The sequence below is a fragment of the Haliotis rufescens genome, unplaced genomic scaffold, assembly GCF_023055435.1.
Source record: "Haliotis rufescens isolate VD_foot unplaced genomic scaffold, xgHalRufe1.0.p SCAF_44, whole genome shotgun sequence".
In the NCBI taxonomy this organism is placed as follows: Eukaryota; Metazoa; Mollusca; class Gastropoda; order Lepetellida; family Haliotidae; genus Haliotis; species Haliotis rufescens.
The window spans coordinates 2149904-2169240 of record NW_025964157.1 but is presented as its reverse complement, the minus strand read 5'-3'; the positions used below and the strand labels follow the sequence as shown (position 1 = coordinate 2169240).

The following is a 19337-nucleotide window of genomic DNA, read 5'->3' as shown; positions in this document are numbered from 1 at the left end:
AAGGAAACTTTTTTTTTATCATAAAACACAGATGTTTAACCTACATTGCGAAGTATAACTATCGGGAATAAGATTTGTATCACTATAACGGTGCTCGCGGCTATCAAAGTGACGTCAAACATCTCTCACTCACTCACACACTGTTTAAGTCACGCTATCTAAATAAAGGGCAAAAATACTTTCCACTTTCATAAGACATCTCTGCCAAAACAGAGTCTATTGTAGGATTCCGACTATGTCATGAGCATGTGTTTTTGAATCACATCCAACAAGTGATGACTTCGGGTGTTCGTGAAAAGGTGAGCGCACCCTGCTTCTCCGGTGACATCCATCACAAACACATGCAACGGCAAATCAACCGTTCATACGGGAACATGTGGTTGAAGTCAAACACCATTTTGATCACTGTTGCGTCAAATACCGTCAAAATGTCTACCATTTCTGTTTTTGAAAGCTTTGCTAAAGCATTGAATGACGTCACTGCGATCCCTTGCAACGTGAGATTCGGTTACTCAGTCATGGAAATCGTGAAATTTTGTGACATTATTTTAGTAACAAACCTGATTTAGCGGAAATAAGGGGCTCAGTTACAGATGTATTTCTCCTGTTGACTGAACACACGTGTGCTAATATGCACTAACTATAGGCTCTTGAAAATAGTGGGGCGGTCGGGAAGCCTAGTGGTTAAAGCGTTCGCTCGTCACGCCGAAGACCCAGGTTCGATTCCCGACATGGGTACAATGTGTGAAGCCCATTTCTGGTGTCCCCCGCCGTGATATTGCTGGAATATTGCTAAAAGCGGCGTAAAACCATACTCACTCACTGGACTAAGTGTGAATGCACTAATGACTAAGATTTATTGTTTGCCTTCACTCAGGAGGAGCTCACTGCTACGACATTATCTTATTATGACAACATATTTTTTTCAAAATTTATTTTTGAGATATTAACATTATTCCTTGTGTATACATTATGAATGACAAAAGCACGGCAGTTATTGCACTTTGAACTCAGATGTCAGAGTATTAACTTCATGCCACTTACAGATCAACACAAACACATCTGTGTATTGCAGATGTAAGAGATTGGTGTAGGAGAGTGGTGCTATTGTAAGTGTATAGAACATAATGACGAACAATAGATGGGCATAAGTCAATATAAAAATATTGGCTTTACACTACACCACTCAACTGTTTGATATGATATTATGTGTGTCCAGCTGTAGCCAGGGAATGTTATAAACACAACTAACGGATTACCTTGCCATGGGAAGGGTGAGTGAGTGAGTGAGTATGGTTTTACGCCGCTTTTAGCAGTATTTCAGCAATATCACGGCGGGGGACACCAGAAATGGGCTTCACACATTGTACCCATGTCGGGAATCGAACCCGGGTCTTCGGCGTGACGAGCGAACGCTTTAACCACTAGGCTACCCGACCGCCCCTGCCATGGGAAGGGCACAGGTTCATGTCAAGAACATATCTCAATATGTTGCAGCATTAGAAATTTGCACTGGTCCTATAGCCCTTGCCAAACTGTCCAATAGTTAAGGTATCACAAGGTCTAGTAGAAACTTGCCATTTTCAAGGGTTTTGCTATATGTAATTATTGTAAGGACTAGTGGGCTGGAACTGGTAGTGTCTATAGCTGTGTTGTATGTCTCCTGAAGATTTTAAGAGTATTTAATCGTCTCAGAATCCAAGGATCCACCTCATTGCAAGAGAATAAATTGCACCAACGGCCTTACGACTTGGAACGTCCATCACTTGGCTACGACTAAACTTGCATCTTTGCCAACAGCTATCCCAAGCAAGGTCCGTGATGATCATGGGTATTGCTGCATCCGTGTAAAATATGGTATCTGGAACTGACCAACAGTGTAATTCTCAATATATTTTGGCCCCACCAACACCCTTCCACCATTATTGTGATCCGACCATATTCCTTTGGGAAAGAAGATTCCCCTCGTGGTGGTACCCTCACACACAACAGGAGCTACAAGAAGTTTGTTGCCTACCAGGAACTCATCCGCCACCCTATGGGCAGTGACGTTGTTGGAATCCATCCACCACACTGGTCTCATGATCGGCAAACCTTTCTTGATGTCATCGGCCAGATTGTTTATGATAGGCACGACGTGAGTCTGGTGGATATGGCTCATGTTCTTCGCCACCTGCACACACGCACTACCGTAAGACCAAGGTGGGATGGAGTATTTCACGGCTGGGAAGAAGGCCGACAACTGCATCCATCTGATATACAAGTCCATGCTAGGCATTCCGCTTGTCGAATGTGTTACAGCGTCATATAGGTCAAAGCCGTCTGAAAGAATAAAAGGATATCCTAAGAGTCCCAGTGTTAGTGCTCTGGCTAGCGTGTTGGTGAGACAGGTCTTCTCGCCAGAAGTCTTGATGGATGTCCTTACACTAATCAGTTCTCCGACATGTTGTGACTGTGATGTCTGTTCGAAGACGACGTTCTGACTAATAGAGGTAACCATTTCAGTGTACAACCGACGGATTTTGTTTGGAGTCAAATCGTTGTGTTCGAAGTGTGGTTTGTAAGGCATCCATGCTTTGGTGCCATAGCTGAATCGAAATGCACTGGTTTGGTACTTTGAGACCAAATTATTGACTTTTCCTGTAAACCAGGCTTTGGCCGCTGGGTTAGAAACATCCAAGACTCCAGCAAAGTCTTCTCCGAGGGTCGTGAGACCGGGAACCACGCCCCCAGCGTCCATTACAAATAACTCTCTCTCAACACCTTCTTTGAAATTAACAGAACTGAAATGAAAGAAAGGAGTGATTTCAAGTGACATTTTGCACTTTGAAGCAGAAATAGAATCCAACATAGCTGTGATATTGGCGAATTTCTCTTGATCCAAATCTAGATCCCCAAGTGTTTTTTGCCAATTGCCATCAATCTCGAGAGTGCTGCAATTCAAATCCTTGTCAGCTATTTCTGACGTCATCGCCATGACTTCCGTTTCAGTGACATCACGATCATAGTCACGTGCTTGGACAGAGTAATGAGGATGCGTGAGGACATTGCCACTCGGTAAAGGGGGCCCTGATGGGGACAGAAAGTATTTCCTCATGAAAGCGTGCGTTTCCACCATGTCCACGCCATTGCACACTGTATAGTTCAGATGTGGGAGTAAGGACTGAGTATAGCTGTAAAACGGTTCTGTGTAGTTGGATATAAGACACACTTTTCCTGGAACCGTATCGTTCCATGATATGTGAAGAGGGTCATTTGAGTCGACAACGATAGCCTCAGCTTGAGACGACAACCAATAATATTCCAAAACGTTGCTCAACACGCCATTACCCTTCAGTCGGTACACATTCGGATCAAAGGAAAACTTGCCTGTTATTGGCAGCATATCATTCGTCATATTTGAGGACCCGTACCAAAATGCGCTTCCCAAGTCAAAACAATCAAAAGGAACATGATTCTTGTTTCTGTACTCCCATGAAATATTATAACATTGAATCAATCCTTCTTTGAAGTAACCAATCCTCAAGATGGCGTTCTTTTTCCATTTGCATTCCTTTGCATTTGGGTCGCCCTTCTCTGAGATAGGGCAATGGAGGGGAAGCTGCCATTTTGGTAGATCTTGAGCCAGATGACCTGTCAGATCGTCTCCCGTCACTTGGTCTCTCAGGGTCAGAACACGGCTTCGTGGATCAAAGAAGATCTTCTGGGTTGTCGCTAAGTCTTCTACTTGCTTGTCGTGGAAATACCAAGCTGCACTTACGAACGACACTGTGATGACAAAGATGACAGCCACGAAAATATGAACACGGTAGTGTAGCAGCAGTTCCTTCTTGGTCTGATGCTCCTATAACAGACAAAGGAAAACGAGGGATAAATGAAAGAGATGAAACCAATTACAAAACCTGAGACCAAACCTAAGGTACAATCTCATAAAAGTCAGATCTTAATTCTCGCTACCGCTGAACAACGATGTGAGGACATCAGAACGACCTTTCAACCGACCAATCAGAGCGTCGCTTACCAGAACAGGAAAGTGACCAACTGAATGTGTTTTCTCATCATGCAACTTGAAAGGGTTAACACGGAGTATTACGAACGACAGTTACGGGCTGCATCCGCGAACATCATCGTTTACGTGTGGCTTCAATGGGATTAGTGTTTGAATAGGGGAGACACAGCTCGTGGGAAGTACTGCCATACAATATCGGCCATCTATTAGACTTTCCAGTCTGAGAATATTCTTTTGTTCAGTTTTCAAATTTTGAATCGAGAACTTGTCAAAATAGTTTTCAAAGAGAAGTTTTGAATGAAAGTTGCCAGTTATAAACTGGTGCCAGAAAGGTGCTTTCTGACTGGGTAATGTCGACTTCTTGTCAGTCGTTTCATTTGCCGGTCAAAGTAAGCGAAAAGCACTTCTGATGTGACCTGTTATGGAATGTCCTCAGAACTTTGTTTAGCGGTAGGAAAACTTTGATTTTCTTTATTTATTTTAAAGGCCTAAATTCAGATTAGTTTGCTCTGAACCTAAACCAGGCGACGTCAGTAAAACCTCGACACATGTATGCTAATGCGCCAATTCCATGCCCTGAAGCATGCTCAAAGGTCCCGTCAGTGGACCTGTGTGCACTCGAATTTCTTTCTCAACTCGCAGGGGAGTATACAATCTTTCCCAAGCTGTCTTGTTAGAAGCTGGGAGGTTAACAGCCACATGACCATTTCATCCTACTGGGTACCCATCACTGATGAAATATATAATAATAATTATTAAAATGTCTAACACGTTGGGGTATTGATACTTTTTGGTACATGTTCACTCACGAACCGCTGTCAAACTTCATTGAAGATACCAGGTGTTCACAAACCATTGATGATACCGGGTGTTTACAAACCATTGATGATACCAGGTGTTCACAAACCATTGATGATACCAGGTGTTTACAAACCATTGATGATACCAGGTGTTTACAAGCCATTGATGATACAAGGTGTTCACAAACCATTGATGATACCAGGTGTTTACAAACCATTGATGATACCAGGTGTTCACAAGCCATTGAAGATACCAGGTGTTTACAAACCATTGATGATACCAGGTGTTCACAAACCATTGATGATACCAGGTGTTCACAAACCATTGATGATACCAGGTGTTTACAAACCATTGATGATACCAGGTGTTTACAAACCATTGATGATACCAGGTGTTCACAAGCCATTGAAGATACCAGGTGTTCACAAACCATTGATGATACCAGGTGTTCACAAACAATTGAAGATACCAGGTGTTCACAAACCATTGAAGATACCAGGTGTTCACAAACCATTGAAGATACCAGGTGTTCACAAACCATTGATGATACCAGGTGTTCACAAACCATTGAAGATACCAGGTGTTTACAAACCATTGAAGATACCAGGTGTTCACAAACAATTGAAGATACCAGGTGTTCACAAACAATTGAAGATACCAGGTGTTTACAAACCATTGAAGATACCAGGTGTTCACAAACCATTGAAGATACCAGGTGCTCACAAACCATTGATGATACCAGGTGCTCACAAACCATTGATGATACCAGGTGCTCACAAACCATTGAAGATACCAGGTGTTTACAAACCATTGAAGATACCAGGTGTTCACAAACAATTGATGATACCAGGTGTTTACAAACCATTGATGGCACCCAGAAAACAGGTGTCCTTCTTTAACCAGTAACGCACCGCAAAGCTTCAACATTCACGATTCACGTGGCCCAGGGGAACTAACAATATTGGAATGATGATTGGAGTGAGTGAGTATGGTTTTACGCCGCTTTTAGCAATATTCCAGCTAGATCACGGCGGGGTACACCGGAAATGGATTTCACATATTGTACCCATGTACCCAGACAATCCAGTGATTGAGAACATGAGCATCGATCTACGCAATAGGAATACGATGACATTCATCAACCAAGTCACAAATAGACAAACAAACGCACAAAATATCCTGATTCACCGACGTATAATATACATACAGCAATAGTTGACGACTGACTATGCTTGTTGTAAGAGGCGACTAACGGGATCAGGTGGTTAGGCTCGCTGATTTGGTTTATACATGTCATCGTATCCCAATTGCGTAGATCGATGTTGATGATATCAATCACTGGAGTGTCTGGTCCGAACTCAATTATTTACAGACCGCCGTCATATAGCTGGAATATTGCTGAGCGCGGCGTTTAACAACAAACAAACAATTTTTATTTCACATTCAGGTGGGTAAGTCAATGGAAGGGAGAGACGTAAGTATGTTCGGTGTTCCTCACAGATGTCCGCGCCCCGAGCGCTAGGCGGGTGATTTGAAATCAATCCTTACAATTAACAACCGCCTCCGTGGTCTTGTGGTAGAGCGTCCGCCCGGATCCCCGGCCGCGTCATACCAAAAGACGTTAAAAGATGGTACTTGTTGTTACCCTGTCTGGCGCTCGGCATTAAGGGGATAAAACAAGGACTGGTCGGCTCGGAGTCAGTATACTGTGTCTGAGTGGGATATTCATGTTAAACTGCGGCATGGTATCTCAGTGAGCTAGCACTATAAATCGGCATCAGTCCGGACTAGTACAAGCAGCCACACAAACACACACACGTACATGCACGTCGCTATATAAGTGTAATAATCTTGGACGCGACGTTAAAGCCCCATTTCACCTCACCTTACAATTAACAACAGATTATGACACCTGCATGTCTCACAACACGCTCTCAAGACACAGTCGTAATAACACAAACGTATTGTACAATAGGGGCTTAGCTTGAATGGTAGTCCCGTCCTATCGCACTTGAACATCTTTGCAAGACAAAGGTCTTAACGTGTTCAGTGCCTTTAAGTTGCTTGTAGGAAAAGCCTGCGGGCATCACGTGAGGCAGGCTACCGGTGTTCACATGTTCTCCAGCATAACGAGGAAGGGATTTTGTTTTCCATTGTCCTAACCAGAAAATAAATCCACACTTACGTGTACTAAAGATCTATTAGCTCCCATGATTAGAGGTGCGTTATGACCTTGTCACATCGACAAGGTCACTACTACAAGGAGACTTTTCATTGGGATAAACGTGGGTTTTCAAACAGCTTATATTCTAGTAACTTGCAGCCCGCTCCAACAGATATCATTTTGTTGTTGTCTCTGTGAGTTGTTGAACGCGGCACTTAGCAATATTCCATCTATATGACGGCGGTTTGTAAATAATCGAGCGAGCCTGATCACCTGATTCTGTTAGTAGCCTCTTTTGACAAGCATAGTCGCCTTTTACGGCAAGCATGGGTTGCTGAAGACCTTTACCATCCCGGATCTTCGCGGGTTTGAAATATCAGAGATCAGTGAAACCGCCTCACCTGTTTAATCTGTAGATCTGTGAATACAGATTCAGAGTGACAAAACAACGTTCCACAAGACGGTAAGACACGAGGGATGACTTCAACTTTCCAATAGTCAACTTTCCCTTCATGTAGAACGATATTCCAGCAGCTCCAGCCTTTGGTGTCTATATGTCGGACTGTTGAGGTATTTCAAAGAGCGTCATACGATTCTTCTCTTGCTCAAAAATTATTTGATCAGGGTTACAACCTTCACGGTTTTATGATAGACATGTGGGGACATTTGATCCATATCACGGCAATGCCCAATTTTGATTTGTACCATATGTACCCCGTGGTTTTTTTTTTCAGCAGAACAAATTACTTGCCTTTGCATGTGTTTGTGACGGGTGCCGCCAACAGAGCAGGATACGCTAATCTTTTGGCGGTGTTATCGCTATTTGTTAGATTCAGAAACACTTCCTCATGATATGGAAACTGCTTCTAGTACATATTCCTTATAATTATGTAAATGTTCTAATCGATTTTATTTATTTGAATAAATTGCTATTCGAAAACAAATAGAATATGTATAACAAAGGACGAGTCTGCGAAGCATTATTCAACGTCGCTTCAGATAAAACTACTAAATGACCATAACAACTCGTCATGTAAAGGATATAAGTCTGTGATAACCTGTGACCAGGTAATGCGAAATATGACACCGAGGGAGTGTCTCCGGGGATGATTTGCCATGATGTTGTGTCCGCGTCAAAAGATAAGCTTACGAAGAGTCAAACATACAAAATGAATGGAAACACATCAGGGCAATTAACTTACCCCCTCAGAATCCGAAAACGTTGAGGCCATTGAGAAAACACCAACTGGTAATCAGAGTCCTGAAAATGTTGGTGACATCAACGCCAACACAACTACACCACCACAACGACCACGACAAATATGCAGCAACTCCTAACCTGCGTCACCCGGTACTCATGAGGTGATACACCTGGGGCTGTGTTCTAACGTGTTTTCTTCATATGTTAGTACAGCGATCATTTTAGCCTCAGGCAGGATTCCCTTCAAAGATATCGCCTCATGTAGCGCTGCTGATTTTGATAGATACAAAGATACCGTATTTGTGACATCATAGCCATCGGCAATTGGCATTTAGGTCATTGTAACACGTCTCTCTACAGAAAGGTGATGCTAACACAGTTCTACGTGTAATATTTTAAAGACGACTTAATGACATGACAAAGCCGTACACGTTCTCAAGGTGATAATGAGTTTGTTGTTTGTTTGTTTGTTTGTTTGTTTGTTAACGCCTCACTCAGAAATATTCCAGCTATATGACGGTAGTCTGTAAATAATCTGGACCACACAGTGACTGCTGTTTTATGCCGCAGTGAACTATATTTAAGCTTAATTTAGCGGCGGCCTGGAGTAATCACGTTTGGACCAGACAAACAATTCGCCAGTTTATCGTATTGGACCACCCAATCCCCATGAGATGGTTTGCAGGTCAAGGATGGGAACTGGAGACAATTTTCCCAGGAAACGTTAAGGCGCATTAATACTTTAATACGAAATGCTATTTGACATTTATACGAGTCATCGCTTGAGAAATGACTACCAAAGCGAGACCAATAATTTACGATTTATTTATGTTTGACTATATTCTGAGACGATTGTGTGTAATTGTGCACTGATCTGTTGATGGAACACGTTAAGAGTCAAGAGTGATGAAGACTGGACAAAAAGTTGCATAAATTAGTTGTCGTCCTACTAACATCAAACAAGGTCACGAAAGTTGAACATCTGGGACAATATGTCGACTTCCGTAGGATTGCACAAAATATATGTTTTGCAACCTTTTCAAGCAAATTAACGGGATCTCCTTTCTGATGTTTGTTTGTTTCTTTGTTTGTTTAACTCCGGACACACTGAGGGTTATGAGGAAACCAGGATATTTCAAGGTCATATACTTTTCTCAAATGTTTTACCAACGAATGGCTTAAGAATGGCTGGACCAGATCTATCTTACTCCCTCCTTTATATAATGGTATACTTTGTTTGTTGTTTAACGCCACACTCGGCAATATTCCAGCTATATGACAACTGTCTGTAAATGATCGAGTCTGGGCAAGACAATCAAGTGATTGACATTATGATGAAGGATCCACGTCGTTGGGGTACGACGACATGCGATAACAAAGTCAACGAGTCTGACCACCAGATCCATTTAATTGTTTGATAGGTACAATCTCATTAAAATCAGATCTTAGTTCTCGCTACCGCTAAACAAAGATCTGAGGACATCCCATTACGGGTCACGACTTTGACCGACCAATGGAATGACCAATCAGAAGGCAGCTTTCTCGTGCTTAACGGCACAAATTTCAAATTTGCGACTACGCTTCGAGACATATTTTGACAAATTCTCGATTACAAATTTGAAACCTGAACAAAAAAACATTATGGAATCGCTAATAGATGGTCTAGATTGTAAAGATTCAGTCGTTAAACCCTGTCTATCGTTCGGAATACCCCATGTTAAAGTTTTCGAGATTGCATGATTAGAAATGATCACATTCCGACTGTCACTTTCATAATCTGGTAAGTGAGTGAGTGAGTAGGGTTTTACGCCGCTTTTAGCAATATTCCAGCAATATCACGGCGGGGGACACCTCAGAAATGGGCTTCACACATTGTACCCATGTCGGGAATTGAACCCGAGTCTTTGGCGTGACGAGCGAACGCTTTAACCACTAAGCTACCCGACCGCCCCTCATAATCTGGTAAGCGACGCAGTGATTGGTCGTTTTGACGTGACCCCTAATGGGATGTCTTCAGATCTTTGTTTAGCGGTAGCGAGAACTAAGGTATGATTTTAATGAGATTGTGATAGGCATTACTTAGAAGTTGACGGAGGACAAAGTAGACACAATTTTTGGATAACAATCAATAATTACGACCCACATATACATATACCGAGTTTCTTTTTTTCTGTCATCGATAATTGAAATATATGTTGTAAAATTTTATGATGACTTTAACCAAAAACTCATTCCGGTAAAATGCATTCTGTGGCTTGGTTATTTTGTTCAAACATAAATTGATTCAATGACGACTGGGGTAAGAAAACAAATTGACCATAAGACTCCGACAATGTTTGAAAGACTGTTATTGATTTTGAGAGATAAGATGTCAAAGATACATATCAGTGATCGATGCCTCAATTCACATATTGTACCAATGTGGAGACTCGAACCTAGGTCATCGGCGTGACAAGCGAACGCAGTAACCACTAGGCCACCCGACTGCCCGTAAAGCGTAAAGCTGAGAGACCATGGAACAAAAAAAAAGTTTTTTGAGATTGCTACTGAAGTGGACCAAGAGTGGTTAAAAGACAAAACACCTGTGAATATCCGGGTGGAAAATAGGAATCCAGCAACCCATGCCTGTCGTAAAAGGCGACTAACGGGATCGGATGGTCAGACTCGCTGACTCGGTTGATGGATGTCATCGTATTCCAATTGCATTGATCGATACTCATGATATCAATCATTGGATTGTCTGGTCCAGACTCAATTATTTACAAACCGCCGTGATAAAGCTGGAATAGTGCAGGGTGCTGCGTTAAACAACAAACAAACAATCATAAAAGACAGAGAAACACGACAAATCTCAGCTCAAATATCAAATACAAAGGCGAAACTTCTAAATCACCAAATGGAACGTGCGAGACATTGGCTGATTACTACATGCAGTGATCTCGTCACCCCACTGGTTGAGCCGGAATTGGAGTATATAATTTATAACGAAACTGATATGTATGTCAATCACATTGCTAACAGACCTAACACAAATCAAAATCCAATTTTTGAAAACGCCACCAGACGCCATGAAATATCGGCCACATTGAAGGACTTGAAAATGAAAAAGGTCCCAGATGCAGACTAAGTGACAAATGAACAAATAAAATGTGCATGTGTTATCTTGTGTAGACACATGTCGCTCTATTCAACTTGATTGTACGAAAGTGCTACATACCAGAATCTTTGGAAATAGGGACTATCATATTACCTGTGAAGATCCCGGGTGGAATAGGTCTTCAGCAACCCATGCTTGCCGTAAAAGGTGACTATGCTTGCCTTAAAAGGTGACTATGCTTGTCGTAAAAGGTGACTATGCTTGCCGTAAAAGGTGACTATGCTTGCCGTAAAAGGTGACTATGCTTGCCGTAAAAGGTGACTATGCTTGTCGTAAAAGGTGACTATGCTTGCCGTAAAAGGTGACTATGCTTGTCGTAAAAGGTGACTAACGGGATCGGGTGGTCAAGGTTCGCTGACTTGGTTGATGCATGTCCTCTTATCCAAATTGAATGGATGGATGCTCATGATGCCCATCACTGGATTGTCTGGTCCAGCTAGATTATTTACAGACCGCCGTCATATAGCTGGAATATTGCTGGAGTATTGAGTTCGGCGTTAAACAACAAACAAATTATACCATCATATAAAGGAGGGAATAAAGCGGGTAGCCTAGTGGTTAAAGCGTTCGTTCGATTCCCGACATGGGTACAATGTGTCAAGCCAATTTCTGGTGTCCCCCGCCGTCATATTGCTGGAATATTGCTAAAAGCGGCGTAAAACCACACTCACTCACTCACTCACTTGGGTTGGGGTTGGGGTGGGGATGGGTTTGGGATGATAAATAGTGTGAGTCGCTCGGACAATTAGAACGTTCTTTGTAACTCATGCGAAAGCAGAAGCAGTCACGTCACGCCGTTTAAAATGCCCCTCTTACGGCTTTTCAAATACTGTATTGACACTTTAGCTCAAAGTTTGGCGAGAAAAGTTCACAGGCATTCTATTTTATGCATTAAATCTATGTTCATTATTCACCTTACCATGCCCATCCTTCTGTGGTTGTAAGTTCACAAACATTGGCTATGACTCGTGTATAATCAGTCAATAGTCACAAGCTAGCCCTGGTGTGTCTCCCAATATGAAAGTATCAGACAAATTGACTATTTGGTATGTGAAATACTAACAATTTCCCTGAGTCATCCTAGCCATATGGGTAGGTTGTCTCGAGGAGCGGCATCTGTGGGAGTCAAGCCAAGGGGTGATACAAGGACACCATCTACTACCCCAGTACATCCCAAGGGTATGATGCTGGCACACCTAGAAACATAATCAGGGGAATGTGGGATTCGAACCCACGAACATATGCTTCTGGTATACCTTTAGGACGTACATATACAGCGAATTGCGGCGCCCTGATGACATAATGCCTCGTGCCCCCGTCTGGCGAAATGAGTGGTAGATTTGTCGACGGGCATCAATTTCGGATTGACTCAGAAGGAGTGAGTGAGTGAGTTGGGTTTAACGCCGCTTTTAACAGTATTCCAGTCATATCGCGGCGTGTCAGCTTAATGTGGGAGGAAAGCCCGAAGTGATGCAGGTCTCAGACGTTTACCACTTCGGTGAAACCCACGAGCACGGGTATGGTGCTGACAAACCTAGAAACATAATCGGGGCGAACCGGGATTCGAACCCACAATCATAGGTTTCTGGCGTGCCCAAGGGACGCAACTCTGCACAGGGAATCGCGGCGCCTTAGACGACTGCCCCCCCCCCCCCCCCCCCCCCGCAGTATCTATCTAATCTAATGCTCAATACTCTGTCCGGTGAATGTGACAAACATGTATCTAAATATTCCAATGAATATATCAGCATAGGGAGTGTGTACGCATGGCTATGTAACACTCTTGTTAACATGACTACAACATAGCCTCAAGTTGAAATGCTTACAGTCTTATTCTTGCCTACTTCGTAAAGAATGACCTTGATCTTCGTCGCAGACAAATGTCAAGGTCAATCAAGGGAGGCATTACAAAAACAACTTCTCTTAAAGTTACAAGTAATGACAGTAACATATTGTCTGACTATATATGGAAATTATTTATATACTCTGAAACCTAATGTTAACATCTCCAATGTGTTAATGTTCATGACAGTGACTTCTGTTTTATGTACTGGTTTGTATTCTCACAATATAACCTCCTAACCTCAATCTTAACCTCCTATCATGGGTTAGGGAGAGCTAGGGAGCTTTTAAGGTGTAATTGTAGTGCAAGTACCCTCGATGATCAATATTGTTTTCCGTACCTGGTCGATATAGAGGCACTTTCCTCACTACATATTTCATATGGATCCCCTTAATCTGGTATAATCCCTGTATGACCATTGTACCTTCGTCTGTGTAGAATCAGTCAAATACACAAATGTACATAATACATTTTGGAATGTAATATTTCACATGTCTCATTTTGGTCATAATTTTTGTGTTATCCCTGTACATGAAAACGACAAACCCATTTTCATAATCGTGACAAAAACAAGAAAATAACATTTTTATTTTTATACGACAATTTGGGTGAGTAGACTGGCGGTAAAGCGTTCGGTCGTAACGCCTAAGGTGTACCTGCGTGAAGGTCATTCCCGGCGTCACCGGGAGTGATATTGATGAAATATTGTTAAAAGCTGCGTAAAACAGTACTCACTCACTTCATCAATGCCAAGTACTCACCAGGGTCTGGTACACACCGCGTAAGGTTTGTTTCCAGGCATTCGGGTTAGGGAACTCAAATGTGGCGTAATTAGATGGACAGCTGTATGACCTTGAGTAGCGTGTGTGTTTGTATTTAGCACTTTGGTGACGGGCGGACATTATGGAAGCTGCATACAAGGTATTTCTCAATTCAGGACGACCAAAACTTGAACAACCGAAGGAGGTCAAGGTCACTTCATCTGAGCTTCCATTATGCAATCTGCATACAACGTATTTCTCAACTCCGGACGAACAAGATTTGAACAAACGAAGAAATTAAAAGTCACTTCATCTGAGCTTCCATTATGCAATCTGCATACAACGTATTTCTCAACTTCGGACGAACAAGATTTGAACAAACGAAGAAATTAAAAGTCACTTCATCTGAGCTTCCATTATGCAATCTGCATATAACGTATTTCTCAACTCCGGAAGAACAAAATTTGAACAAACGAAGACGTCAGATGTCTCTTGATCCTAGCCTCTTGGTCCCACGCTATATCCGCTGTAGTCGACAGTCGTTTGAATCACGTGACCTCACTACATGCGTACATCGACACCGTTGATCATCAGTGATGATACTCAGGAGTGAATACTCAAGAGTAACTCCTCAGACACAAATGTAATAAATATGTCATTTCTTTATCGGCTGATATGACATCCAGTGACATAATTTCCATCACAAAGCCGCGCGGTCTATATGTCATCAAGTGTTTGACAAACATCACGTGACCAATGTATATCCACACTCCACACTCTGCAACTAACAGCCGTGCATGCTCGTCACGACTTACACCCTGACTATGAATTAATCACAATAGAACAATCTACCAAAAAACTTAATTAAACCTACGTCCGCCTGTGAGCAAAGGTTCACCTGTCGAATTCTGCGTACGGTTTGCATTGGAAACGTACGGTAAGCAAGCAGGCCGTTGAAACATACTTTACAATTAAATGTAACGACTATTCCCAATGAATATCTTTATGTACGCAACTGGCATAAGTTCGCCTGGCGAATTAATTACATTGGCTATTTTTGTATGCTTGTTTGTTCAACATTGTAAAGAGTTTTCGCAGTTGCTTTGTACACCAGGATAATGCTTGGGCCGTGAAAGGTATACTTCGGATAAACGATTACAAATTAAGATTTAACTCCCAGTAAATGATTCGAGTTCGTGCAACTGAAATTCCTAATGTAACCTTGAGACCAAAGGTGAGAGGTCAAAGGGCATTAGTCAAATATTCATGCATGTATGTTATTATGACGATGAGGAAAATATCATTCACCGGTTGCTTCATTACATCAGTTCATTCTGTTACAATCAGTTCAGTCACTTCCGTCGTTCAATGCAATAATCAAGTTTCGTTTGTTTGTTTGTTTGTTTGGTTGTTGTTTAATGCTGCACTCAGCAATAGTCCAGCTATATGACGGCGGTCTGTAAATAATCGAGTCTGGACCAGCGATCCAGTCATTGACATCATGAGCATCGATCCATGCAAAGCGTATACGATGACATGCACCAGCCAAGTCCTCGAGTCTGACCACCCGATCCCGTTAGTCGCCCCTTACGACAAGCATAGTCACCTTTTTCGCAAGCATGGGTTGCTGAAGACCTATTCCACCCCGGATATTCACGGGTCTCGAGTTTCGTCAAAGCCTGTGTGTTTCAACACTACAAGGGCTTCGTTGATCATGAGGTCACTTCAAACAATGTTTCCGATTTGCTTTGACAACATAGAACCTTCCAGGTACACGATACCTGACGAGGGGAATTTATACAGTGAGCACTGCCCAGCGAACACGTCATTCCACTGCGCAAATCTAATTACAATCTACGGGGCGTTTCAGCAGTTGCAGATTTCGAAAAGTGGTAGGTGTACTAGACTCTGCTGTACTTTCTTAGGCCACACAACGCTCCTCCGCGGTAATTAAAGCTGCACTTCATTACATGTACAATGTGCCTTGCCACACCATACTGTAAAACTTGCACAATCTACACCACGCCACGCCACGCCACGCCACGCCACGCCACGCCACGCACCGGCACCGCACCGCACCACGCCACGCCACGCCACGCCACGCCACGCCACGCAACATTCTCCTGCACTCGGCTACCCCGGCTAGATCCAGGATAGAATAGATTTTCAGCAACCCATGTTTGCCGTAAAAGGCGACTAGCTTGTCGTAAGAGGCGACTAACGGGATCGGACGGTCAGGCTCGCTGACTTGGTTGATGCAAGTCATCGTATCCCAATTGCGTGATTGATGTTCATGATGTCAATCACTGGAATGTCTGGTCGACTATTTACAAACCGCTGTCATATAGCTGGAATATTGCTAAGCGTTGCGTTAAACAACAAACAAACAAACAATGATCCATTCATATAATTTTCATCATTTTTCGGTAGAATCTGTTTCGGTACGGCGTCAAACAACCAACGTCAACGTCAGCTATGCTCCACAGCACCGCACCGCACAGGCACCGCACCGCACAGGTACCACACCGCATCGCACAGGTACCGCACCGCACAGGAACCGCACCGCACCGCACCGCACCGCACCGCACCGCACCGCACCGCACCGCACAGACACCGCACCGCACAGGCACCGCACCGCCCTGGTTGTACTACAGTGCTGCGGAAGTGTTTAAGCCTCCACGAGCTGGCCGTTACTGGAAGTGTGAGGTAGGTTTACGACTGTGTACTGAAGGTCTACAGTCGGCAGGTGTCCCAGCCGGAGTTGACCTTGTACACGAGCTGGACAATGGCTGTGTTTGGTCAGTCCGGACAGAACGTGTCGTGTGAAGTCATAGCGGGATGTCACGGCGTATTTGCAGATGGGTATTTGACGTGCGGAGGGCGAAGAAGAATAGAAGGAAGGTGGGAGGGAATGTTGTTTTTGTTTCGTTTTCTTGTTTAACGCCGCATTCAGCAATATTCCAGCTATATGACGGCGGTTTGTCAATAATCGAGTCTGGACCAGACATTCAAGTGATTGACATCATAAGTATTGATCTACGCAATTGGGATACGATGACATGCTCTAACCAATCAGCGAACCTGACCACCCGATCATGTTAGTCGCCTCTTACAACAAGCATAGTTACCTTTAACGGCAAGCATGGGTTGCTGAAGACCTGTTCTACCCCGGATCTTCACGTGTCGGGAGGGAATGAGAGATGGGGTATTTAGGAGAGAACGAAGAGAAATAAGATGCTGTAGATGACATTCAGTGGTAGTCGAGGAATGAACGAACCGTGAAAATAGCATTGAAGGGATCGGGTAAGATAAATGATTGAGAGAAAAGGTAGATGTATGCACATTGGTCTGATGTAAAGGCAAGTATAATGTCTTTGGTAATAAGGCGCCCGTATGTACACATTCGAGTCTGGGCCACACAAACAAGGGATTGACGTATGAGCAAGGTTCCGTGACATTGGGGTACGACACACCATCAACCACGTCACCGCTCCTGACCATCAGAGTCATTGAAACACCTCTCACAAAGATGTGTGTGTGTGTGTGTGTGTAATTGTGCGTGTGTATGAATTTGAATGTGTGAGTGCGTGAGTGAGTGAGTGAGTGCGTGCGTGCGTCAGTGAGTGAGTGAGTGTTTGTGTGTGAGTGAGTGAGTGTTTGTGCGTGTGCGTGTGTGTGTGGGAGGTTATAATGTCAGAAGGAGTAGAATAAATAAATGTAAGTTTGTGCGAGATCACGTGTTCTATTTTAGAAAATATCTGTGAAATAATAGTCTAACGTAGACAAACTAAGGTTGAACAAAAGGTGTGAATGAGCCGGTGACGGGAGTTTGAACACTACTCAGATTACTGTGTGTCAGTTTCATGTTAGAGGTCAGACGCGTTTTCCTTCCTAATTGAGCGGATCCTGGTTAGACAAAGGGGCACAACATGTAACAGCGAGTTGCAGCCTTACTCGCTTGACCCACAATGTCAGAAAATGTCTACACTCACTGTCAGCAAAGCATATTAAATATTCTACTCAAAAGCATATTAAATATTCTCCTCAAAAGCATATCATAGATTCTCCTTGAAAGCATATTAAAAATTCAGTCGTAAAGTATAAAACACGCATCGACAGAGCTACAAGTTATATGTGTGTTTTATAGTTTTGTTTACAAAAAGGCATGTTCAGTGAGAGAACTATATATAGACTGTCCTACTTAATGTCTTTAAGAGGACCTGGAATGAACACTGTATTGATCGAAGGTCTAGACAGTGCATAGGTACATGAAGAAACCGTTTGAAACGTTCCATAAAAAACAATTACTAGCCTTCGATTGTTCATGACCTAAAAATTGGTAAAGTACTTTTTCCGACTATCGTTAGAATTCCGGCTTCTTCAAGACGGCTTGTTATATATTCGCATTTAGGACGTTTGTTTGTTTGTTTGTTTGTTTGTTGTTTGACGCCGCACTCAGCAATATTCCAGCTGTATGACGGCGGTCTGTAAATAATCGAGTCTAAAACCAGGCAATCCAGTGATTGACATCATGAACATCTATCCACGCAATTGGGATACGACATGCATCAATCAAGTCAGCGAGCCTGACCACCCGATCCGGTTAGTCGCCTCTTACGACAAGCTTAGTCGCCTCTTACGACAAGCATAGTCGCCTCTTACGACAAGCATAGTCGCCTCTTAGGATAAGCATAGTCGCCTCTTAGGAAAAGCATAGTCGCCTCTTACGACAAGCATGGGTTGCTGAAGCTGGGGCATGTAACCGAAGGGTTGATAGTATGAGTAATAATGTAAGACTATTTGATGAATGAGCGCCCTTAAACTTTCCAACAAAGCCCTATAGTAAATGTTAATTTTGAAAAAAAATAATGTCACATTTAAACTTAGTTATAATTAATCAAGATACTGCGTCGTGAACTATAAATGCACGAAACAAAGATGTCATTTCATCCTAATCTATCATCCAAACGGAAACAGCTTCACGTTACTCATTCACCATAGTGTCTGTTTCCTTTTCCCGGTACGAGATCAGCCGTACTCAATATCAACAATACGTGCAGACGCTGGATGAAACTATGTCTCTTTGCTCTGGATCCCTCGGTAATCTTTTACAACGCAATGACGACGGGTGTTATAGTAGCTCCCCAAACCATTCTCTGTACATATTTATTACAGACGCTATTTACCATTATGAATATATAATATGATAGCCCCGTGTATATTTATCTTCCAAACCTAGCGTCCACGGGAGACTTGACAGTGCCAACCCCCATTCGTGACCAACTCGTGGTATTCCGGGACAAGCCGAATAGCGACTCGTGCCCCTCTCGTGGCCATTTTTGCGACTAGGTTCCGTCTTAGCGCAAACGGGCATACCTAAAACAATTGTCAACTCGTTGCG

The 19337-nt window shown here is 43.0% G+C and overlaps 1 protein-coding gene across 3 annotated transcripts in view; it reads right to left on the bottom strand.

The window, feature by feature from the left end:
* Positions 1-1585: 1585 nt before the first annotated feature.
* The window catches only part of LOC124136057 (myogenesis-regulating glycosidase-like), a 126737-nt gene continuing 108985 nt past the window's right edge, over positions 1586-19337 (bottom strand). For all 3 annotated transcript variants that reach the window (XM_046501825.2, XM_046501827.2, XM_046501826.2), the window contains one exon: positions 1586-3844. In XM_046501825.2, coding sequence (XP_046357781.2) covers positions 1826-3844 — 2019 coding nt within the window. In that variant the 3' untranslated portion in view covers positions 1586-1825. The remainder of the gene's footprint in view (positions 3845-19337) is intronic.